Below are 23,832 nucleotides of genomic sequence, written 5' to 3'. Positions count from 1 at the left end.
CCACTGCACTTCCCCTGGGAGCCAGGAGGCCTCTGGGCTTTTCACCCCCACCTCCTCCATCCTGTCCACACGCAGTCCTGCATCCCCCAGCCTCCTGCATCCTAGGAGGCGTCAGGCCCTCTGCCCCTGGGCCAGGGCCCACCCTGGCTCACATCTCTGAGAGCCTGGTCCCAGGGCTCCCCATTTCACCTTCCGGCCCCTCCTCTCCCACAGTCAGGGTGACCCCCGGTCCTGCCTAAAGAGACCACCGTCTTCAGAACAGTGTCCAAGGGCGATAGCCCAGCCCATGAGCTCCTACCCTGCTGCCTCTCCAGCCCCATCTTGCACTCCACGGCCGCCACACCAAGCTTGGTTTCAGGCACCACGTCATGTACTCCCACTTCCCAGCCTCTGCACATGCTGTTCCCTCTGCTGAAATGCTCTTCCGCTCTGTCGGGCCCTAGCCTGATGGCTCCTCCTACCGCTCCCTCCGGAAGCCGCCCCCCTCCCAGATTATTTCCCCTCTCCAGGTGTCCTGTGAGAGGGTGGGCGGGCAGGTGTCCTTCCCACATCACTGGCCTTGGCCCCGGAGGCCCCTGGTGCGATGCGGGCGCTCAGTGAACCTGGTGGGCGGAGGGCTCGGCACCCCAGCCTCCTGCAGCTGCTCCCCTCTCCTCCTGCAGCCGGAAGACATCAACTACGCCTCACAGAAGCAGGTGTACCGCGACATTGGTGAGGAGATGCTGCAGCACGCCTTCGAAGGCTACAACGTCTGCATCTTCGCCTACGGACAGACTGGGGCTGGCAAGTCCTACACCATGATGGGCAAGCAGGAGAAAGACCAGCAGGGCATCATCCCTCAGGCACGCGGCGGGCGGGGCGGGGCGGGGCGGGGCCTGGGGCGGAGCCTGCGGAGGGCTGCGCAGATGGGGTGTGGTCTGAAGCTGGCTGGGGAGGGGCCTAAAGAAGGCTGCGCAGATGGGGTGTGGTCTGAAGCTGGCTGGGGAGGGGCCTAAAGAAGGCTGTGCAGATGGGTGTGGTCTGAAGCTGGGTGGGGTGGGGCCTTGGGCGGGGCGAGGCCCGGGGAGGGTGGAGCCTGGGGAGGGCGGGAACAGGCCCCCCGGAGAGCCGGGACCAGGAAGAAAGGTAAACCAGGAGGAGGGTAAGGCCTGGGCAGGAGGCAGCATGGGGCAGACTGGCTGTGAAGAAGCTGAAGACTGAGGTCCGTGGATGGGGAGCTGCGGGAGCTGCCCAGCCCTGCCCAGCGCCCACCACGGTCATACCCATGACAGGAAGGCTGGGACAGCTGCTGGTGGGGGCAGCTTTTCCTGGGGAGAGCTGTGAGGGCTGGTGGTCCAGGCAGGGAGAGGTGCTCAGGACAGGAGGTGCACGCTAGGCAGGTCTCCAAATCTGAGCTGGTCAGTACTGGACTTGTCAGGGAGGGGAGAATTTCAGGCGGTCTGCAGCATGGTAGACCCTCTCCCTCATGCAGGTGAGGATGGTGGGAGGAGCAGGAGAGGGTCAGATGTCAGCCGGGGGGCCCCTGAGTTATCAGAAGACAGTGACTCCTAGGCTGCAGGCTTTCTTGGTGCCTTTAATGTGGACCGTGAGGGTGTGGGAGGCGCTTGGGGAGCAGAATCCTTGCTGGGGTGCAGGAGCCCAGCACCTTGAGAAACAGGGCTCTGGGGACAGCCCAGCCTCACGTCTGACTGTATCCTCTATCCCGGCAGCTCTGCGAGGACCTCTTCTCCCGCATCAACGACACGACCAACGATAACATGTCCTACTCCGTGGAGGTAGGGCTCCCCACTGCCTGTCCCTTGGAGTGTGGCTTTTCTGACCTAAAGCCAGTCCCCCCACTGGTTGGTGCCCTTTTCTTGTCATTCTCGCATGTATGTTGCAAATATGCCCGCCCCACGCTGGACGCTGGAAGGGGCAGTGTTATCTCCATGGTGTTTATTGCGCAGCTGCTCGGAGCTGCGTGGCTTGGCTGGGCTGTGGCCAAGGTGGTCCCAGTGTGACCTCCTTGGGCCAGCCAGCAGCATGGCCGTGTGGGCAGGGCCAGGCAGGCGGGGGTGGGCGGATACCTCTACTTACACATTCCAGCAGGGGCCCTGGTCCCAGTGGGTGGCTTGGGTACATGGTGTACCCTGTTTCCCCCGCCTTGGGGGTCCCTGATGTCAACTCTGTCCTGCAGGTCAGCTACATGGAGATTTACTGCGAGCGTGTCCGTGACCTCCTGAACCCCAAGAACAAGGGCAACCTGCGTGTGCGGGAGCACCCGCTTCTGGGTCCCTATGTGGAGGACCTGTCCAAGCTGGCGGTCACCTCCTACAATGACATCCAAGACCTCATGGACTCAGGGAACAAGGCCCGGTGCGTGCGGGTGACGTGCCCACACCCCCTGCCCACCCCACCACAAGCGCAGCCTCGAGTCTCTCCAAGGGAGACAGGGCCTTGGGGCGCCTGTTGGTGTCCCCGTGGTGTTGTTTGGGGCTCCCATTGGGCCTAAGGCCATTTAGGGCACATGACAGCCTGCGAGGGACCTCCAGCTCGCCCAGTGCAGAGGATGCCTTCACCTACACGGGGTCAGCTCCTCCTAGAGGGTCTGGTGATGGCTGCCCTGGGTGAGGCCAGGCTGGGAGGCCCAGCTCTGCCTTCTCGAGGCGTGTGGAGATGGCCAGCCTCAAGGCACTGCCAGCCACAAGTTATTGGTCTCCATGGCTGCAATGCCCTGGACCTCCCAGCCCAGGAGGGTCTGCCCTGGTTGTGGTGGCGACAGCCCCCCATCTGCTACCCAGGGGCTCCCGGGAGGGTGAGGAAGACTGGGTCTGCAGCCGACGCCCGGCACTCTGTCGTGGCCCTGCAGGGGCCTCTCTGTGCAGGGAGCTGTCCAGCAGTGAGCCCAGCCTTTGGGCTTCCTCGGGGGCTCTGCATGTCGGTGGCATTGGGTCCAACCCTGGCCTCTGGTCAGGCAGCCTCAAGCCTTCTCCTGGAGCAACTGGGATGGGATGTGACAGTGGACCCCTCTTTCCCTTCCTGGGGGGCCTTTCCACGCCACCGTCCACAGACCACTGCCCCAGGCGTTGAGTGAGCAATAGCTGGGCTCTGCTGAACCCCTGGAAGCCGAGAGACCACCCCCCAGCCATGGTACCCCGAGTGCCAGGCTCGAGCTGGGGGCTGCAGGAGCCACAGTGGCCAAGGTGGGCAGATGGCGTGGGCTCTGCCCGAGCTCTGACAAGATGGCCCCGAGGACAGACGTCTCATGTCCTCGCCAAGCAGGCTGGCACCACCAGTGGCCCTCACGTCCGACCGCAGGGCGCCAGGTGACCATATGTGGCTTCTGTTCCCCAGGACGGTGGCGGCCACGAACATGAACGAGACCAGCAGCCGCTCCCACGCCGTGTTCAACATCATCTTCACGCAGAAGCGCCATGACGCGGAGACCAACATCACCACAGAGAAAGTGAGCCGGCCGTGAGGGCGGGGCGGGGCGGGGCGGGGCGGGGCGGGGCGGCGGTCAGGCGGGCAAGGAGACCAAGCTGGGTATCAGCCTGCAAGGTGCAGGCGGCGCCTTCACGGGGCGCTGACCGTCCACAGCCCAGCTTGGGCCTCCCCTGAGAGGCCCCCTCATCTGGGCCTTGGGTGCCACCTGGGAGTGGGCGGGACTCAGCTGAGGGGCCGTGACCTTAGATCAGCCTCCCGCCAGGCAGTTATGGTGGAGCCCACGGGGCCCGGGAAGGGTGTCCCCTGGGCTGCACTGCAGGGCAGCCCCGCTGCCCGGGGACGCCTCAGGGCCCTCCCAGGGCGGAGTTGAAGGCCTCAGGTTGAGTGAGCGCCCATCACAGGCTGACCATGGGCCGCGGTGCAGGCTGGGGGCGACCCCCTTGACTGGCCGCCGGCGTCTGTGAGCACAAAGGAGAGCTTGTGCTGAACACCCCTCCCGCCCCGCCCCAGAGGCCCCTCCCACACGCAGGCCTCTCCCACGCGCCCCGCCCCAGAGGCCCCTCCCACGCACCCAGGCCTTGTGAGTGGGCCAGGACAGGGGCCTCGTCTTCTGGGGCTTCTGCCAGACACGCTGACTGAAGGTGCCGGAAGGGGCGGTGGGGCGGGCGCCCACTGTGGCCCTGACCCTCAGCGCCCTGTTTTCTCTGACGGCCCCCACGCCCATCCTGCCATCCAGGCCCGGGACAGTCGGCAGAGGGGCCCCTCAGTCCCTGATGATGCCAGGGTCGCCTCGGCTTGGCGCTGTCCTCCGGGGGCCTGGAAGGGCAGGAGCGCAGAACTGGGCCTGAGCTGGTCTGGCTACGGGCTGCCGCTCCCATCCCTCAGGCTCTGGGCACTGGGGGTTCCTGCCTGCAGCCTCTGTGGCTCCAAAGGGCGTGAGCCTCCCCCAGGAGCATGTGGCGGCCTGCCCAGGCTGGGCGAGTGCCGGGGTCCCTACCCATTGCTGGGGCAGCTGCACCCCCACAGGGCAGCTGACCAGTGGCGGAGGGGCTCTGGGAACTGGGCTCAGATCCCACCATACAGTGAGCCTGGCCTTGGAGTGGGTGACAGTGGTGGTGATGTGTAGGTGAAGAGCAGCCAGCACGCAGCGGGCAGCGGGGGGCGGGGGCTGGGGGGCAGCCTCCCCGGGCGCTGGGCTCGCACGGCAGAGCAGGAGGAGCTGACGGACGACACTGGCCCGGGAGGGTGGGCCCTGCCGGCTGCACCCGGGGGGCAGGCCCCATCGGGCATCGCGGCTCCTGCGTGTGACGCCCCTGTCCTCACAGGTGAGCAAAGTCAGCCTGGTGGACCTGGCTGGGAGTGAGCGGGCCGACTCCACAGGGGCCAAGGGCACACGCCTGAAGGTAGGGCCGCCCCACGAGGGTCCTCACCTACCACCACCGACTGCCCAGCGGGGCCTGATGCCCGGGTGGTCTGAGGGGAGGGGGAGACCGCAGCTCAGGGGAAAATGGACCAACACCCAGTGGGGGCGGCCGCAAAGGGTGGACGGAAGGGGAGTTGATTTCCTGCACCCACTTTGGTCCTGCCTTCATAGGATGGGGAGGGCGGGAGGGTTCACAGGTCCCCCAGGCTGGGGGGCTGGGCGCTGGGCCTCCCATCAGGGCAGCTCAGCTCAGGTCGGGGTCCCACGGGAGCGAGGGCCTCCGAGGCCACCTGACACCCGGCCACATCATCCCCGTGCAGGAGGGAGCCAACATCAACAAGTCCCTGACCACCCTGGGCAAGGTCATCTCTGCACTGGCCGAGATGGTGAGTGAGCCCCGGGTGCTGCAGCCTGGGGGATGGGGCAGGGGAGGGGGACGCTGGGAACCGCCCCTTGTCCTGGTGCTGTCCGTTCTGTGGGGCTGGGCCCACAGAAAAGCTGCAGAGTGTGGGGACGGAGTCTCCGGCTGGAGGTGGAGCCAGGATCCTGTCGTTCCCTGGAGCCTGTGAGACCAGGACGTGCCATCTCCCTCACGGGCCCTGAGGGTGGCCTTGGGCTCCAGGTGCTGTGATCCTGGGTGCCCCCCAGGCCGCCCGGCAGGAGGAGCTGAGACCCTCGAGTGATGGCTCGGCCTGGTGGAGGATGTGTGGGGGTGTGAACTCAGATTCCGCGCCATCCTGCTCTGAGGGCAGAGGGCAGAGCAAGGGCCGGTGGCCGTGACGGGCAGCAATGGGGTGCGGGGGGCTGTGGGCAGAGCTGGGGTCTCCGCCCCAGGCCCAGAGCTCTGTCCTCAGACTCTGTCTTCGCTTTTGCAGGATTCTGGGCCCAACAAGGTAAGCAGGGCTCCCCCTGTTCTGGGGAAGGTCTCAGCCTTTGGTGGGAGGGGGAAGCCGTGGGAGCCCAGCACACAGCAGCCCTGCTCGGAGCTGGGCTGGGCCCGTGAGCGGAGAGCAGGCTGTGGGGCGGACGAGAGGCGGCAGGAGACCAGGAGATCCCTGGGAGCTAACAGGGACGAGCACAGGGATGAGCCTCGTACAGGACAAGGCTGGGTTGTGAGCGTGACCCGAGCGGGAGCCTCTTGTCGGCATGGCCTGGGGGGCGTCACGGGAGAGGCGGCCCGGGGTCGGGGCCTGGGGGTCGTGGAGGAGCCGAGCGGGCAGGCGGCGCCGCTGTGCAGCTGTGCGGCCCTGAGTCCTGAGGCGGAGCCGGAAGAGCTTGGTTGGTGTGAGGGGAGGGCACGGGCTTAGGACTCGTGAGGAGGCAGGAGAGGGGCCACACAAGCATCTGCGAGGAGCGAGCCCAGCGTGTAGGTGCTGTGTGGATGTGTGTGAGGAGCCGTGGAGGAGGCGCGTGCCGTGGCAGGCGACCCAGAAGAGGTTGTGAGGAGCCCTGTGAGGGCGTGAGAGCGAGCGGGAAATGGGACTGTGAGGAGCCGAGAGAGGCTCTGGGCAGCTGTTGGCCCGAGGAGGAGTGTGAGGCGACGCACACGCGGCTGCTGAGGAGCCGCAGGTGAGCGCAGGCCGTGCCGGGGAGGCAGACGTGACCCTGTGCGGAGACGGAGGGGCTCTGGGGAGTCGTGAGAAGCTGTGTGGAGACCGAGACAGTGTGTGTGGAAGGCGTGGGAATTGTGTGCAGAGCTGGCACGCTGTGCGGGGCCGTGTGAGGACACGTGTGGAGCCGCGGCTCAGCGGGAGCTGCTGGGGAGCGGCTCTGAGAGCCACGGAGCGCCCGTGCGAGGGACGAGATGAGGACCCGCTGTGTGCAGAGAGGCGTGCGGAGACGCGGGAGCGGGCGCGGGGCACCGGGAGAGCCGGGCAGCCCTGTGGCACGGCGCTGGGGGCAGCGCGAGGGTCGGCGAGGGGGGCTGCGCACCAAGGTGTGAGTAGCGCGTAGAGACTGCGTGCAAAACTGTGAGGACTCGTGGGGATGCTGGGGAGCTGAGGAGATGTGAGAGGAAGTGTGCGAGATGCTGTGGGGAGTGTGAGGAGCGTGTGCATGGAGCCTGTGGTGAGTATGAGAGGAGCCGTGTGAGGAGTTGTGTGGGGACTAGAGAAAGTGTGTGAGATGCTGTGAGGAGTGTGAGGGGTGTGTGCGTGGTGGTGAGTTATGAGAGGAGCCGTGTGAGGAGTTGTGTGGGGATGCGTGAGAAGACAAGTGGACACGTGTGTGTGACCTGTGGGAGCTGTGAGGAGTGTGAGGGACCCCGTGACAAATGGTGACAAGCTGTTGGGGAAACACGAGAAACTCTGTGAGGAGGTGCGGAGCTTAGGTGAGACACTGAAGAACCGTGTGATGAGCCGGCGCGTAGCTCGGTGAGCGGAGCGGGAGGAGCCATGTGGGGCGCCGCGCGAAGGACCGAGGAAGGACTGTGACTTCCAGGAGCTGAGCAAGATGGTTTTGAGGAGCCAGTTGAGGGTCAGCCCTGGACGCAAGAGCGTGGGTGCCCGCAGGTAATGAGGCCGAGGGCCCGGCCTGACCTGCTCCCCAGCGGCGTCAGGAAGCAGCTGGCTGGGACGTGCTGGGAGGCAGCCACAGGTTGGCTGTGGGCTGGTGAAGGCTGGCGGCATCTGGACGCGCCCTTGGGCTGCCATGTAGGGAGCAGCTGGCGGGGGGTGGCCGGGTGGCAGGCAGGACAGTGAGGGTCAGGGGCGAAGGTCCCGGGGCTGAGGTGCTCGGGCCATGCAGACGGAGCAGAGGGAACAGCCTTTGAGGGAGCTGCCAGCCAGGACCCCTCGTGGGGTGACTGCGTGACTGGGGCATTTACTGTGGAAACGAGTCTGACAGAGGCGGCAGAGGTTCACCCTTGAGGATTAAGTGATAGAAACACAAGGTGGACATCGAGTCTGTCACCACCAAGTTTGCAAAGGAAGGCCTCCCTGGGCCAAGGAGGAGTTCTGGGGGCTGGATGCTCTCAAACCCGCTCAGTAACCCCCGCCCCACAGCCAGGACTTCCAGGCCTCGGTCCTGCAGGCTCCCCTCGGGGCCTGAAGAGCAGCAGCCCGTGTCTGTGTGGCTCCCGAGGGGCCTGGGACAGACAAGGAGAGGCTGAGGAATGTGCTGGCAGGTCCCCAGTTCCAGTTCCAGCGGGGGCGCCCTGGGTCTGGGGGGAGAGGCCGTGAGGGCAGACCCAGCCGCGAGCCCTGGGCAGCCAGCCCGCGCTCCCCGTCTGTGCCCCCCTGACCCCACCTCAGGTGGGCTCGGGGCTGACCTTGGACGCCCGTCCCCCACAGAACAAGAAGAAGAAGAAGACAGACTTCATTCCCTACAGAGACTCGGTGCTGACGTGGCTCCTCCGGGAAAACCTAGGTGAGGACTCGCCCGGCCTGGGACCTGACACCTGCCGGGCACCACCTTCACCCCCGCTCTGTCTCGGAGGGCGCCCATCCTTCCCTGGCTGAGCGGTGAGCCCAGGGGCTCTTCCCGGGGGACCAGAGCGATGTCAGCAGTGGGTTTACGCTACCAGGCTGGGGGCAGGTGGCCCTCGGGGCCGCAGACGTGCAGTCCCCACGTCGGTGCCCCTGGCTCGGGGCACTGGCGCCCTGACCGTCACAGGGACTTGCCTCCCCCTGTCTGTGACCCCTGGGAGCCCTGCTGGCTGTCCGGAGCTGGCTTCCTTCCCCGCCTTCCCCTCCAGCTGAGCTCTGAGCCAGTGAGAGGGAGATGGAGCCTGAGACACCCCAACACCCGTGTGTTCCGCCCAAACTGGCCCTGGGGTCCGCGCTGCCTACCCTTACAGCAGGGTGCAGGGGCTGGGGGGACTGATGTCCAGAAGGGTGAGCTGAGTCCCGGGCTGCTGTGGACGGCTGGGGCTCTGGGGCCTTCCTTGGCTGCATGGCTACCAAGGGCCATGACCCTGACCCCCAGAAGCAGCCTGGCTGCTCTCTGGTGTGGGCCTCATCAGGTGCAGCGCCAGGCCTCCTGGTGGAGAAGAGGGTAGGTGGGAGACGGGGTGAAAGTGCCCCCCGGGGGGGGACACGAGAGTCTCAGGAGTGTGTGTCCCGTCACCCGGCCTCTCCCCGGGGGCCACACTCAGGCCCCGCCCCAGGGTGGGCATTGCACCCCTAGTCCTTCACACTGCCAGCCCGCAGTCCCTGGGGGGCCGCACCCTCAGAACGCTGCCCCGGGACACAGGTCCTTGGGGTCAGTGTGTCCAGAGCCCCAGCAAGGGCAGGACAAGGAGCAAGCCTGGGGCCGCCCCAGCCCTGGCCCGACAGGACCTGCTGCCCAGAGGAGAACGGAGTCAGATGGCCGATTGCCTCATGCTGTGCGTGTCCTCACGCTGCATCTGGGAGACCAGGCTGGGAGTCTGATGGGAAACACATCCCAGATGACAGAGACCAAAGTGAAATCTCTATTGGACACAAACAGTCCTTATCCACTAGTAAATGCCGTAAAACCCCCGCAACGTGCTTCTTTATCATAGGGAGGGGGTGGCTGCTTGTTGTAACGTGACCCCAAATGTGAGAAAAACGTTTTTTTATGTAGAAGACAAGCAAGCCAGGTGCCTGGCTTGAGAGGGAGGCCGGCCTCCTGCCGTCTGCTCCCTCCCAGTGGCCCGCTGTGGGGGGGCACCAGGAGGGTGGGGGATGGGACGGGTGGGCGGGGCTGACCCTCGTGGCAACCGACGGGTCTCTTCCCACAGGCGGGAACTCCAGGACCGCGATGGTGGCGGCGCTGAGCCCCGCAGACATCAACTATGACGAGACGCTGAGCACCCTGAGGTGTGTCCCGAGGGGGCTGGGGTGGCGGGAGCGGACCCTGCAGGCGCCTCCAGTGGGCCGGCTCCGCTGGGCCCCTCAAGGCTCCCAGTGGCCGGCAGGGCCCCCAGGACTTCACGGGCCTCTTGTGTGTCCCACCGCTTGTGACCTCGAGTGGCCCCGGGACCCCGAAACGAAGCTGGGAGAGCAGTGCTCTCGGCTGAGTGGTTCACCCCGACCTGCAGGCCATGGAGCCACTGGGGGTCTTTAATGAGCCCCCAGGGACAGGCGTGTCTGCAGGTCCTGCTGGCCAGGGCGTTCTCGCCTCCTGGCAGGGAACACATAGAGCTGGGGTGCAGGTTAGACTGCTCCGTGCACCCCGGGGCCACAGGGCCGAGTGGGAAAAGATCCCCGTGGGGAGAAGATCCCCCCCGGTCCCCTCCCCTCCTGGGGCCTTGGTTTCCCCAAGTGCTGAGCCCCTGTAGGGCGGTGCCCCACAGGTGGGTGCAGGCGGGGCTCCAGGTGCCCTCGGCCGCCAGGCGCGCAGCCCCCAGTGCCCCTTGCCTCCCAGGTACGCCGACCGGGCCAAGCAGATCCGCTGCAACGCTGTCATCAACGAGGACCCCAACAACAAGCTGATCCGAGAGCTGAAGGACGAGGTGACGCGGCTGCGGGACCTGCTCTACGCCCAGGGTCTGGGCGACATCACCGACAGTGAGTGTCTGTGCCCGCCTGTCCCCACAGGGCAGTGGGGCTGCGGCCCCAGCTCCTTCCTGGGCCCACCACCCGCCGACGGCGGCCCTTGTGGCCCGAGGTCCAGGCTCTGCTGCGGGTTCTAGGGCTGAGTGGCCTCTGGGTGGGGGGCCAGGGTCCTGGTCCTGGAGGGACCTGGCGGGCGGCGTGTTCGGGTTTGCAGCTGGCCCGAGCAGGCCAGCAACGGCTTTCCTGGAAGCCGCATGGGCAGGAGGCGCCGGGCCGCCCCCGCGCCCGCCGAGGACCACCGCCCTGCCTGAGGCCTGGCCTAGGACGCGCCCTCTGGAGGCAAACCTGGTCTTCTGTTTCTGTCTCTCCCACGCCTGCCCCGCAGCCGGCACTGTGCCCGGAGGACCCAGATGTGTGTATCCCCTGCTCTCTGTGCACCCCGCTTCCGCCGGCCTGTGGGTGTAGGGCAGCACGGGGCGGGCGCACCCTCTCTGCAGCCGTCCCCTCCTTGGGGCTGGAGGACCAGCGTCCTCTTACTCACGCGCCCTGCGGGCCGTGCTCCTGGCTCACCCCCTTGTCTGCTGGGTGACTAAGGCAACGGGGAGGCCTGGAGCAGCCAAGGCCTCTTGAGGCTGAGCATGGCTGAGGTCAGGCTCTGACCCCCATGTTTCTAGAGGCCTGGGAAATGCTGAACATCAGCACAGAGACCAGGACAGCTCGGTGGCTGGCTCTGTCCCGGCCTCCCTTGACCTCACCCAGCCCAAGCCCCCTCCCTTGGAAATGCAGGAGTCTGCTGCCAGGCCCCTCTGGCCTGCGTCTCCCACTGGCCCTGGGCAGGAGAGCAGCTGGGTGCCCCTTCCCCACCCAAGAGCCGTAGGCCGCCCTGGACTTCCCCGGCACCCCGTGCTGCCCTACGCTTGCCGCTTCTCTGCTGTGTGTCTGCTTCTGCCAGGAGGGGCCGGGCACCTCCCGCCCCAGGGGGTGTCACAGCGCCCGCCTCCCAGCCACGGGGGTCTCAGAGCAGTGTGTGGGGTGGAGGAGCGGGAGCCCCCTTGGAGGTCCCACAGCTGACTCTCTGCCAGGGAGCTCAGTGGGGTCGGCAGTGCAGCCCAGCCCCCACAGCTCGGGCTCCAGTGGGCGTGTAGGGTGGTGGAGCAGGTGAGGATAAGTGTCAGGGCCAGGGTTCAGGGGGCTGCCGGCTGGGGACAGCAGGGGCGGTGGGCAGGAGGGCAGGGGGGTTGGTGAGCGGGCAGGGGAGCAGAGGCCCCGGGAGGGGGGTGGCGGCGGGGGCAGCCTTGCATGCGCTCGCCCGGGCGCCCAGCTCCTTCCTGGTCCTCGTGTGCTGCCTTCCTCCCACCCGTCTCCTGCTTTTTCCCAACTCGGTCTTTCTTTTCTCTCCTCCCGTCTGTCTGCCCCCCTTCCTCCCATAGACGTGTCCGACCTTGAGAACAATAACCGTAGCCGTGGCGGGGTGGAGCTGAACCCAGCCCCTGACAATCTCTCCACAGTGACCAGCGCCCTGGTGGGCATGAGCCCCTCGTCCTCACTCTCGGCCCTGTCCAGCCGTGCCGCCTCCGTGTCCAGCCTGCACGAGCGCATCTTGTTTGCCCCGGGCAGCGAGGAGGCCATCGAAAGGCTGAAGGTGAGGCAGGGCCGGGCTCAGGTGGTGAGCACGGGGCCCGAGACCCCTCCTCTCGGACGGTCACAGGCAGAGGGTCAGAGGCGGCGTGAGCAGTGCCAGGAGACGCGGCTGCATCCTGGCCCCAGACCTGCTGGTGCCCGCCCAGGGACCCAGTGCTCCCTGTCCAGGATCGCGGGGCCCATCTGCTGAGCAGGGCAGGCGGGTGTCCCAGAGCCTCTGCGTCCCCTCCTGGGTCTCCATGCTCGCACCCGCCCTGGCATAGCCACCCACCCCCTGGCTGGCCATAGGCAAGCTGCTTGTAGGGTTCTGGTTACTGGCTTCCTTCAGCAGATGGGTACTCAGTGCCGGCTGTGAGCAGTGGATGGTGAGCCCACCGTGGAGACCGAAGGGACTCAGGGGACAAAGACACAGGGGCCGGACCCGGCCTGACGCGGGGGCGTGCGGTCACCCTGGGGCGTAGGCCCCCTTATGCTGGGGGACCAGCAGAGTGCGGGTTTCACCTGCGGTGTGGGATTCCACCAAGGACATGGGGGTCCCACCGTGGCTGGGGGTCCCGGAAGGGAGCGGGGAGACGGCATGGAAATGGGATGCATCGTCCGTCTGTCCGCAGTCAGGGGATACCTGAGCCTCGGAACCAGCAACTTGGCATCTCGACATGTGCTTCTCTTCCAGGTGTAGTCAGCCTCCGCTCTGTTTTCTGTCCACAGGACAGACGTGCCTTCTTTGCATGTGCTGACCCTCAGCCCTTCACCTTGATCTTTCAGACTTCGTGCTGCCTAGATGGACCAGAACTGGGGTGTTGGGCCCTGGCTACTCATCTCCCCTTTGCCTGGCACCCAAGCCTCTGTGCACTGCCTGCCCCCAACCCTGACCTCATTCTTTTCTGTCTCCCTTCCCAGGAGACAGAAAAGATCATCGCTGAGCTCAACGAGACCTGGGAGGAGAAGCTGCGGCGGACGGAAGCCATCCGGATGGAGAGGTGGGTGCTGGGGGCTGGGGACCAGGCCATCTGATGGAGAGGTGGGAGCTAGGGGGCTGGGGACCAGGCCATCTGATGGAGAGGTGGGAGGTTGGGGCTGGGACCAGGCCATCTGATGGAGAGGTGGGTGGTGGGGGCTGGGACCAGGCCATCTGATGGAGAGGTGGGTGCTGGGGGCTGGGACCAGGCCATCTGATGGAGAGGTGGGAGCTAGGGGGCTCGGGACCAGACCATCTGATGGAGAGGTGGGTGGTTGGGGCTGGGACCAGGCCATTTAATGGAGAGGTGGGTGGTGGGGCTGGGACCAGGCCATCTGATGGAGAGGTGGGTGGTGGGGGCTGGGACCAGGCCATCTGATGGAGAGGTGGGAGCTGGGGGGCTGGGGACCAGACCATCTGATGGAGAGGTGGGTGGTTGGGGCTGGAACCAGGCCATTTAATGGAGAGGTGGGTGGTGGGGCTGGGACCAGGCCATCTGATGGAGAGGTGGGTGGTGGGGGCTGGGACCAGGCCATCTGATGGAGAGGTGGGAGCTGGGGGGCTGGGGACCAGACCATCTGATGGAGAGGTGGGAGCTGGGGGGCTGGGGACCAGACCATCTGATGGAGAAGTGGGAGCTGAGGGGCTGGGGACCAGACCATCTGATGGAGAGCTGGGTGGTTGGGGCTGGGACCAAGGCCATTTAATGGAGAGGTGGGTGGTGGGGCTGGGACCAGGCCATCTGATGGAGAGGTGGGTGGTGGGGGCTGGGACCAGGCCATCTGATGGAGAGGTGGGAGCTGGGGGGCTGGGGACCAGACCATCTGATGGAGAGGTGGGTGGTTGGGGCTGGGACCAGGCCATTTAATGGAGAGGTGGGTGGTGGGGCTGGGACCAGGCCATCTGATGGAGAGGTGGGAGCTGGGGGGCTGGGGATCAGACCACCTAATGGAGAGATGGGTGGTTGGGGCTGGGACCAGGCCATTTAATGGAGAGGTGGGTGGTGGGGCTGGGACCAGGCCATCTGATGGAGAGGTGGGTGGTGGGGGCTGGGACCAGGCCATCTGATGGAGAGGTGGGAGCTGGGGGGCTGGGGACCAGACCATCTGATGGAGAGGTGGGAGCTGGGGGGCTGGGGACCAGACCATCTGATGGAGAAGTGGGAGCTGAGGGGCTGGGGACCAGACCATCTGATGGAGAGCTGGGTGGTTGGGGCTGGGACCAGGCCATTTAATGGAGAGGTGGGTGGTGGGGCTGGGACCAGGCCATCTGATGGAGAGGTGGGTGGTGGGGGCTGGGACCAGGCCATCTGATGGAGAGGTGGGAGCTGGGGGGCTGGGGACCAGACCATCTGATGGAGAGGTGGGTGGTTGGGGCTGGGACCAGGCCATTTAATGGAGAGGTGGGTGGTGGGGCTGGGACCAGGCCATCTGATGGAGAGGTGGGAGCTGGGGGGCTGGGGATCAGACCACCTAATGGAGAGATGGGTGGTTGGGGCTGGGACCAGGCCATTTAATGGAGAGGTGGGTGGTGGGGCTGGGACCAGGCCATCTGATGGAGAGGTGGGTGGTGGGGGCTGGGACCAGGCCATCTGATGGAGAGGTGGGAGCTGGGGGGCTGGGGACCAGACCATCTGATGGAGAGGTGGGAGCTGGGGGGCTGGGGACCAGACCATCTGATGGAGAGGTGGGTGGTTGGGGCTGGGACCAGGCCATTTAATGGAGAGGTGGGTGGTGGGGCTGGGACCAGGCCATCTGATGGAGAGGTGGGAGCTGGGGGGCTGGGGATCAGACCACCTAATGGAGAGATGGGTGGTGGGGCTGGGACCAGGCCATCTAATGGAGAGGTGGGAGGTGGGGGACCAGGCCACCTGATGGAGAGGTGGGAGGTTGGGGCTGGGACTCTGTGCCCAGCTCTGGGGTCTTGCAGCCAGGGCTCCCACGCCTGTCACCAGTGGCCCCACTGACCTGACCCCCAATCAGGGGAGCAGTCCCTGCAAGGGGCACCTGAACCCACAGACCAGATGAAGCCCTGTGTGGGTGCTGACCCCTCACTCTGACCCCCAGGGAAGCACTGCTGGCCGAGATGGGCGTGGCCATGCGGGAGGACGGTGGCACGCTGGGGGTGTTCTCTCCCAAAAAGGTAGGAGCCGATCCGTTCCCTGGGCTGCCCTAGCATGGATGGAAGGGGGACCTGCAGCCCTCGGCAGCTGTCAGCTCCTGGGGGCAGGGAAGCGGGCTCCGGGGACCCGGCCACGCTCACCCACAGCCATTCCTTCCCTGTGTGGCCCCTCGCCGCCCCCCAACCCCTGCTCACCACGGGATGTCTCTGTGGCCGAAGGACATCAGAGAGGTCACTTAGCTGCCTGAGGGGTGGGCTGGGCCCCTTAGGTTGAGACTGGGTTCCTGAAACAGTGGGAGCCAGCACCCCCTCAGGAGCCTGCAGGGTGGGGCTGGGGGACACGAGCCAGGAGCCAGCTGTCCTCTTGGAGGTTAGCTGAAGTAAATCCAGCCGTCCCAGGAGGGACTCCTCTTCTGCACCTAGCCCGGCTTGCCCATGGCCCAGGACCTCACGTGGAACCAAGCCCCACCCCCTGTTCTGTAACTCAAGTGGGGCAGAGCATGAGCACTGGGGAAAAGTCTCTGTGGTTCTAGAACACAGACCCCCCCTCCTCTGCCAAAGATCGCTAGACCCTTAGAGCCCTTAGGAGCCGCGCTTCAGGCCCGGAAGCCTTCCTGGAGGCAGTGGCAGCCCGCTGTGGCCCCAGCACAGGATTCCTCAGGCCCTGGCCCTGCCGCTTCTTTAGCAAGGGAGTGCCTGGCTGACTTTTTATCTCACAAAAGGGCTTCTGTGTTTGCCTGTCTTGGAGCTGGCGGCACATGAAGCCAGTGCTGTGCCGCTGGGGCCCCAAGGGAAGAGGAGAACGGGGCACCTGTGTGAGGGCTCATCCCTCAGGGTGGCTGCTCCCTGGGGACAAAGCTGGGCCCCCCCTCAGGCTGTGTCTGCACCCCGCCCGCTAGCCAGGGAGCAGCACGTGTGGAGGCCCAGAGGCAGGAGGGAGGGTGCCTGGGGCCATGGGGCCCTGGGCGGGGGGCAGTGGCGCCCTGGGGGTGCTTCACATCTGTCCAGATAGGCTTTTAGTTTTATTTGGGATTCATTACATGTGGCAGGGCGCCCTGTCCATGGGAGGGGTGCCTTGTCCCTCATGGGGGGTGGCGCTCTGTCCCTGGGAGAGTGCTCATGGGAGGATGCCCCATCCCTGGGGGATGCCCCGTCCCTGGGGGGTGCCCTGGGAAGTGTGCAGAGCTGGGGTACAGGGTACACAGGCCCTCGGGGCACCAGTTGCGCAGTCTTTTGGCTTTGTTGGTGGCAGAGGGATTTGTTGGTGGCACAGGCCTGGACACTGACCAGGAGGGGGCTGGCCCTGGAGACTGCCCCAGATGTCTCCTCTGGAGACGCGTAGGACACTCTCCCGGGAACAGGGTGGCTGGAGATGGTCTGTCCTGTGTCTGATGACCAGGTCGCCCTGACCCTGTGCTGAGTACTGAGGGGCCCCAGGGGTTTGTACTGAGGGTGTGGACAGCTGGCCCCAAGGAGTCAGGTGGGAAGCGGAAAGCTGTCCAGCCTCGCCATGCTGCAGAGTCCTTGCCGGGACGGGGTGGAGGTCGGGAAGTATTGGGGCCCAGAGAGCCTGAGGGAGAGCAGAGGAGGAGGGGCGGAGCCTGCTGTGGCTGCTCTGGGCACAGGGTGGGCAGTGCTTAGACAGGGCCATGGGGGAGGCACTCCCCTTGGCCGTGACTCGCGCTCTGGTAGACCCCTGGTGAGGACAGGTTGGGGGCGTCCGACCCGGCTGGCTCACAGCCTCTCTGCTTCTCGGCCTCCAGGTCCCAAGCCCCCCTGCCTGGCACCCTCGCCCCCTTCCTGGCTCCTGGGTCCCCCTGGGGCCTCAGCCCCTGGGTTGGGATGGGGACCTCTGGTCCTGTTTTAGTGGAGGACTGGGCCCAGGCCCCACGGAGCCCAGACTTGCCCTGCACATCCAAGCCCCGCGCGCCTCCAGTGCTCAGAGCTGGACTCCCAGCCCCTCCAGAGGTCCAGCGTCCCTGAGTGCTACCCCCAAGGCTCTGGGGTTCCCATCAGAGTCTCCCCTCGTCCTCTAGGCCAAACTAGGGGACACTGTGTCCCCATGAGGCCGGGCCTAGGGCTGGTGGTCCCAGGCAGAGAGAGGGCAGCAGGTGGCCAGGGCCAGGCTCCTGCCCTCCCCAAGAGAGGTGACCCCCTGTCTTCCCAGACGCCACATCTGGTCAACCTGAATGAGGACCCGCTCATGTCCGAGTGCCTGCTCTACTACATCAAGGATGGGATCACCAGGTGGGGGTCGGCAGGGCACAGGGAGGGCGGGGCACGGGGAGGGGCGCTGGTGGCGACACTGCGGGCCCCTCTGGGCAGTGCGGCTCCCCGTGGCCAGGCCGTGTCGGGGGGTAACCCGTGCCCCTACTTGTGTGCTCTCCAGCCGTTCCCTGTAAGGGCTGGGCATCCAGGAGGCTGTGGGGGGTGGCGTGGGCCGGGGGGCGGCATCACGGTGTGCTGGGCCTGCGGTGCTGACAGCCAACTGCACGCAGGGTGGGCCGGGAGGACGCGGAGAAGCGGCAGGACATTGTTCTGAGCGGGCACTTCATCAAGGAGGAGCACTGTGTCTTCCGGAGCGACTCATGTGGGGGAAGTGAAGGTACCACCTCCCCCGCTCTGGCTTCCTAGTCAGTACTAGGAACCACCCCGGTTCTAAAGGTGCTTGGACAGTTGGGCTGGGGACCCAGGGCTCCCTCCTCAGATGGGGGGGGGCCAGTCGGGGCATTCACAGGTGGGAGGGCAGTGAGCCCAGGTCAAGGGGACAACTGTTCTCAGGCCGCAGCTTCCCGCGGGCTGGGAATGGCCATCTGTCCATCTCCCTGGCCGGCCTGCCCTTGGGTCTCCGTCACCGCTGCAGTCTTCCTTTTTGAGGAGGTACCTGCTGTCACAGCGGCCATGGCCCCCAAGCTCAGTGCACGCTCCCTGGTGGGCATCCGGCCAGCCTCGGGGCTGCAGACCACTGACCTCTCTGTGATCGGGCCACTTCAGGGAGGTGGCCGTAAGCTGTTTTGAGGACATTGGTTCTCCCACAATTCTGTCCCCAAAGCTCTCCCTGCCCTCGGGGGGGTAGACACAAAGACAGGAGGGGCTCTGGGACTCCAGCACCGTCCCTCCTGGAGACCCCGTAGGGCAGGGTGGGTGCCCGGCATGGCCTCCCTGGCTCTGACTTGGGGTCCAAGAGCCTCCCTGCTGGGTGTCACCTCCCTTGCCTGTGAGGGGCTGAGATGCCCCACCGGCTTCTTTGAGGCCAAGTCAAGGTGCCGCAGAAAGGAGGCACCTGTGGGGGGCCACAGTTGGGTGCCAGGTGCCCAGGTGGGTCGAGCCCCCCTCCACCCTGAGAGCTTGCTGGACTCGCACTGAGTCCAGCTTTTTGCTGGACTCAGTGAAACAGCCATGGTGACAGCCCCTCACAGTCCTCCTCTCTGTCCCTTACCTGTCCTGTAGCTGTGGTGACCCTAGAGCCCTGTGAAGGGGCGGACACCTATGTCAATGGCAAGAAAGTCACGGAGCCCAGCGTCCTGCGGTCAGGTACAGTGGTGGGGGGGGTCGCCCCACTCCCCACGCCTATGCACCCCTGCTCCCAGGCTGTGGGGCTGCAGGCACCTGGCCAGCTCATAGGCACCCCGGCTGCACCGTAGGGTTGGAGGTGGTGGGCTGAAGGCTGTTGGCGGCAGCGCTGAGGTGGAACTCCACGAGGGGCCCTGTCCCAGAGCCCTGGCGGGATGGCGGGGAGCCTTGGTAGAGCAGCCACCGGGGTGTGGGCTGCACGACCCCCACACCCTGGCCCCCTGGCTGGGCCTCGTGCCCTGGTGTTATAAAACATGCAGGAGGAAGATGTATGTACACACACACACAGACGTGTATATACTGCTGTATCTGTCTACCCATCTACCGAGGGACTTATTCCATGGAATTGGCTCGGGAGGTAGTGGGGGCTGGACAGACAGGTCTGCAATCTGCAGGTGAAACTTTCTCCTCAGGGACGTCTCTGTTTAGCTCTTAAGGCCTTTTCCCAAGGGGCGAGGCCCATCACATCCTGTGGGTGGTCTCCTGTCCTGAGGTCACGTGATTGGAGGTGCCACCTCAGCTACAGACGTTCCCCCACCCCAGCAGCACTTACATCAGTGCCCGAGCACACCACTGGGTCCGCTCCCTGGCCAAGCTGACACATGGACAGACTGTCATGTCACCGTGTCTGGGTGACACATGGACAGACCATCATGTCACCATGTCCGGGTGACACGAGACAGACTGTCATGTCACCTTGTCCGGGTGACACACGAGACAGACTGTCATGTCACCGTGTCCGGGTGACACACAAGACGGACTGTCATGTCACCATGTCTGGGTGACACATGAGACGGACTGTCATATCACTGTGTCCAGGTGACACATGAGACAGTCATGTCACCATGTCTGGGTGACACATGAGATGGACTGTCATGTCACCGTGTCCAGGTGACACATGAGACAGTCATGTTACTATGTCCAGGTGACACATGAGACAGTCATGTCACCGTGTCTGGGTGACACACGAGATGGACTGTCATGTCACCGTGTCCAGGTGACACATGAGACAGACTGTCATGTCACCGTGTCTGGGTGACACATGAGACAGTCATGTTACTATGTCCAGGTGACACATGAGACAGACTGTCATGTCACCGTGTCTGGGTGACACATGAGACGGACTGTCATGTCACCGTGTCTGGGTGAAACATGAGACGGACTGTCATGTCACCTGACACATGAGACAGACTGTCATGTCACCATGTCTGGGTGACACATGAGATGGACTGTCATGTCACCGTGTCCAGGTGACACATGAGACAGTCATGTTACTATGTCCAGGTGACACATGAGACAGACTGTCATGTCACCGTGTCTGGGTGACACATGAGACAGACTGTCATGTCACCGTGTCTGGATGACACATGAGACAGTCATGTTACTATGTCCAGGTGACACATGAGACAGACTGTCATGTCACCGTGTCTGGGTGACACATGAGACGGACTGTCATGTCACCGTGTCTGGGTGAAACATGAGACGGACTGTCATGTCACCTGACACATGAGACAGACTGTCATGTCACCATGTCTGGGTGACACATGAGATGGACTGTCATGTCACCGTGTCCAGGTGACACATGAGACAGTCATGTTACTATGTCCAGGTGACACATGAGACAGACTGTCATGTCACCGTGTCTGGGTGACACATGAGACAGACTGTCATGTCACCGTGTCTGGGTGAAACATGAGACGGACTGTCATATCACCTGACACATGAGACAGACTGTCATGTAACCATGTCCGGGTGACACGAGACGGACTGTCATGTCACCTGACACATGAGACAGACTGTCATGTCACCATGTCTGGGTGACACACGAGATGGACTGTCATGTCACCGTGTCCGGGTGACACATGAGACAGTCATGTTACTATGTCCAGGTGACACATGAGATGGACTGTCATGTCACCGTGTCTGGGTGACACATGAGAAGGACGTTGTGTCACCGTGTCTGGGTGACACACGAGACAGACTGTCATGTCACCGTGTCTGGGTGACACATGAGATAGTCATGTTACTATATCCAGGTGACACGTGAGACAGACCGTCATGTCACCGTGTCTGGGTGACACATGAGATGAACTGTCATGTCACCGTGTCCGGGTGAAACATGAGACGGACTGTCATGTCACCTGACACATGAGACGACTGTCATGTCACCATGTCTGGATGACACACGAGATGGACTGTCATGTCACCGTGTCCGGGTGACACATGAGACAGTCATGTTACTATGTCCAGGTGACACATGAGATGGACTGTCATGTCACCGTGTCTGGGTGACACATGAGAAGGACGTTGTGTCACCGTGTGTGGGTGACACACGAGACAGACTGTCATGTCACCGTGTCTGGGTGACACATGAGACAGTCATGTTACTATGTCCAGGTGACACGTGAGACAGACTGTCATGTCACCGTGTCTGGGTGACACATGAGATGAACTGTCATGTCACCGTGTCCGGGTGAAACATGAGACGGACTGTCATGTCACCTGACACATGAGACAGACTGTCATGTCACTGTGTCTGGGTGACACATGAGATGGACTGTCATGTCACCGTGTCCAGGTGACACATGAGACAGTCATGTTACTATGTCCAGGTGACACATGAGACAGACTGTCATGTCACCGTGTCTGGGTGACACATGAGACAGACTGTCATGTCACCGTGTCTGGGTGAAACATGAGACGGACTGTCATGTCACCTGACACATGAGACAGACTGTCATGTAACCATGTCCGGGTGACACGAGACGGACTGTCATGTCACCTGACACATGAGACAGACTGTCATGTCACCATGTCTGGGTGACACACGAGATGGACTGTCATGTCACCGTGTCCAGGTGACACATGAGACAGTCATGTTACTATGTCCAGGTGACACATGAGATGGACTGTCATGTCACCGTGTCTGGGTGACACATGAGAAGGACGTTGTGTCACCGTGTCTGGGTGACACACGAGACAGACTGTCATGTCACCGTGTCTGGGTGACACATGAGACAGTCATGTTACTATGTCCAGGTGACACGTGAGACAGACCATCATGTCACCGTGTCTGGGTGACACATGAGATGAACTGTCATGTCACCGTGTCCGGTTGAAACATGAGACGGACTGTCATGTCACCTGACACATGAGACGGACTGTCATGTCACCATGTCTGGGTGACACATGAGATGGACTGTCATGTCACTGTGTCCAGGTGAAACATGAGATGGACTGTCATGTCACCTGACACATGAGACGGACTGTCATGTCACTCTGTCCAGGTGACTTTCTAAGAACGAAGAGACTTTCCCTGGCTCTGCACCCCAGCAGAACTGACACATAAGACAAACTGTTGTATCACTGTGTCTGGGTGACTTTGCTGTGAATGAGGGCACTTTCCCTGGCTCCGCTGACACATAAGACAGACCATTGTGTCACCATTTCTGGTGACTCTGCTAAGAACGAAGGGACTCTCCCTCTGCCCCAGCTGGGGTTACAGAGGGAACACCCCCAGCCTGACATCCAGACCTCTCTGGCTGCTCCAAACGGCCCTCCGTGCCTTTGTGGTCCTGGCATGCTTTGAAGGGGGACGCACCACACATCCTGGACCCAGGGGCCTAATGGGGCCGCCCGTGGCCGGCATCCTCGCTTGGTTGAGCCAGGCAAGGTCAGGTCCAGAGAGCAGTTTCTGTCTCCCTTGTCACTTCAGGATCAGTGCCTGCAGGCTCAGGGCAGGGCCTAGGCTGGGAGGGGAGCGGAACTCAGGGGCTGGAGGAGGAGCTGCCTGCAGGCTGGGGGCCTCTTGTGGGGAGTGGGACTGAGCCGGGTTTGCATGCCCCAGAGTAGAGCTGTGATTCCTGGAGAAAGTCAGAAGGAAACTAGGCGGTTCATAGAGACCCCTGCCTCCAGGCAGGATAGTCCCGGGATGGCTGGCACTGCCCTGGGGGCACTTGTGTGCCTTGGGAGGGTCCTGCCGACAGGGTGGAGCCTGGCTCTGGAAACATGCCGGCCCCTGCTCTGCTGCCATTCAGGGGACAGCCAGGAAGGGAAGTGCCCGGCAGAGGGGCCAAGCCTAGCCCTCAGATGGGGGGTGCCGCGCCCAGGGCATGGGACAGGAGGCCAGGCTGTCCTGGGAGTTGCATGTGCGGGGTTGTGGAGAGGATGGGATGGTGGAGACACCCCACGACTATTCTCAAACATCACTGCTGCTGGGAGGAGCGGGGCCCAGGGGAGGCTCAGGGAGCATGAGGAGGCTCTCGTTCAGGTCCTGGTAGGGGAGGAGGCCATCCCGCAGGGGACAGGTGAGGGGGATGCTGGTCAGAGGAGACAGTGGGCTGGCTCCTGGATAACTGGGGGCCCCCTGTGGAGGGTGACGCTGGGACCCCGGGGGGACTCCTCCCCTTTCCCCTCCCCTCCCCTGAGGCCCCCCAGACCAAAGCTTCTCCAGCTCGGGCCTCGGCCCTGTCCCCGTCCCCCAGGAAACCGCATCATCATGGGCAAGAGCCACGTGTTCCGGTTCAACCACCCTGAGCAGGCGCGTCAGGAGCGCGAGCGCACGCCCTGCGCAGAGACACCGGCCGAACCCGTGGACTGGGCCTTCGCCCAGCGCGAGCTGCTGGAGAAGCAGGGCATTGACATGAAGCAGGAGATGGAGCAGAGGTGGGCGGGACTGCCCCTCCCAGTCCCCTGCCGCCCGCCCCATGCCCCACACTCACGCACTGCTCTTACAGGCTCCAGGAGCTGGAGGACCAGTACCGCCGGGAGCGCGAGGAGGCCACCTACCTGCTGGAGCAGCAGCGGCTGGTGAGGCGCCCCCACCCCGGGTCCCCACTCCCCCAGCCCATCGCTCAGCCTCCGGAGCTGGCGCGGGGGGGCCGTGTCCGGCGGGGAGGGCCACAGGCGGCTGGTCTCCGTGTGGAGCCACAGGCGCGCTTCTGTGCCCAGGACTACGAGAGCAAACTGGAGGCCCTGCAGAAGCAGATGGACTCCAGGTACTATCCCGAGGTGAACGAGGAGGAGGAGGAGCCGGAGGACGAAGGTGAGGGGTCGTGTCCGGCGCAGGGGCGAGTGGGGTCTGCCTGGGGCTGGGGAGGGGTCTCCCTGAGGAGATGGGCCTGGAGCCACTCCCTGCAGGTCGGCTGGTCTGCATCTTTGCCCGGGGGACCCCGATCTGCAGGCAGGATTTGGGAGGCTGTGCTGCAGCAGGAAGGCACCTGTGCACGCAC

General features: G+C 64.2%; 1 protein-coding gene across 16 annotated transcripts in view; it reads left to right on the top strand.

The window, feature by feature from the left end:
* The window catches only part of KIF1A (kinesin family member 1A), an 89,254-nt gene that overhangs the window by 26,741 nt on the left and 38,681 nt on the right, over window positions 1-23,832 (top strand). For 7 of the 16 annotated variants that reach the window (XM_027538145.1, XM_027538141.1, XM_027538138.1 and 4 more), the window contains exons 4-23: window positions 663-842; window positions 1,710-1,775; window positions 2,177-2,355; window positions 3,334-3,445; window positions 4,752-4,829; window positions 5,170-5,235; window positions 5,725-5,742; window positions 8,140-8,215; window positions 9,552-9,630; window positions 10,178-10,320; window positions 10,694-10,720; window positions 11,739-11,950; window positions 12,850-12,929; window positions 14,974-15,049; window positions 17,196-17,275; window positions 17,527-17,633; window positions 18,479-18,562; window positions 23,086-23,266; window positions 23,338-23,410; window positions 23,552-23,645. In XM_027538145.1, coding sequence (XP_027393946.1) covers window positions 663-842; window positions 1,710-1,775; window positions 2,177-2,355; window positions 3,334-3,445; window positions 4,752-4,829; window positions 5,170-5,235; window positions 5,725-5,742; window positions 8,140-8,215; window positions 9,552-9,630; window positions 10,178-10,320; window positions 10,694-10,720; window positions 11,739-11,950; window positions 12,850-12,929; window positions 14,974-15,049; window positions 17,196-17,275; window positions 17,527-17,633; window positions 18,479-18,562; window positions 23,086-23,266; window positions 23,338-23,410; window positions 23,552-23,645 — 2,011 coding nt within the window. The remainder of the gene's footprint in view (window positions 1-662; window positions 843-1,709; window positions 1,776-2,176; window positions 2,356-3,333; window positions 3,446-4,751; window positions 4,830-5,169; window positions 5,236-5,724; window positions 5,743-8,139; window positions 8,216-9,551; window positions 9,631-10,177; window positions 10,321-10,693; window positions 10,721-11,738; window positions 11,951-12,849; window positions 12,930-14,973; window positions 15,050-17,195; window positions 17,276-17,526; window positions 17,634-18,478; window positions 18,563-23,085; window positions 23,267-23,337; window positions 23,411-23,551; window positions 23,646-23,832) is intronic. The other 9 variants (XM_027538148.1, XM_027538144.1, XM_027538142.1 and 6 more) reach the window with 3 other exon arrangements.

The sequence above is a fragment of the Bos indicus x Bos taurus genome, chromosome 3 (assembly GCF_003369695.1).
Source record: "Bos indicus x Bos taurus breed Angus x Brahman F1 hybrid chromosome 3, Bos_hybrid_MaternalHap_v2.0, whole genome shotgun sequence".
In the NCBI taxonomy this organism is placed as follows: Eukaryota; Metazoa; Chordata; class Mammalia; order Artiodactyla; family Bovidae; genus Bos; species Bos indicus x Bos taurus.
Note: the sequence above shows the minus strand (reverse complement) of the source record. Positions and strands in the feature narration are given on the sequence as shown.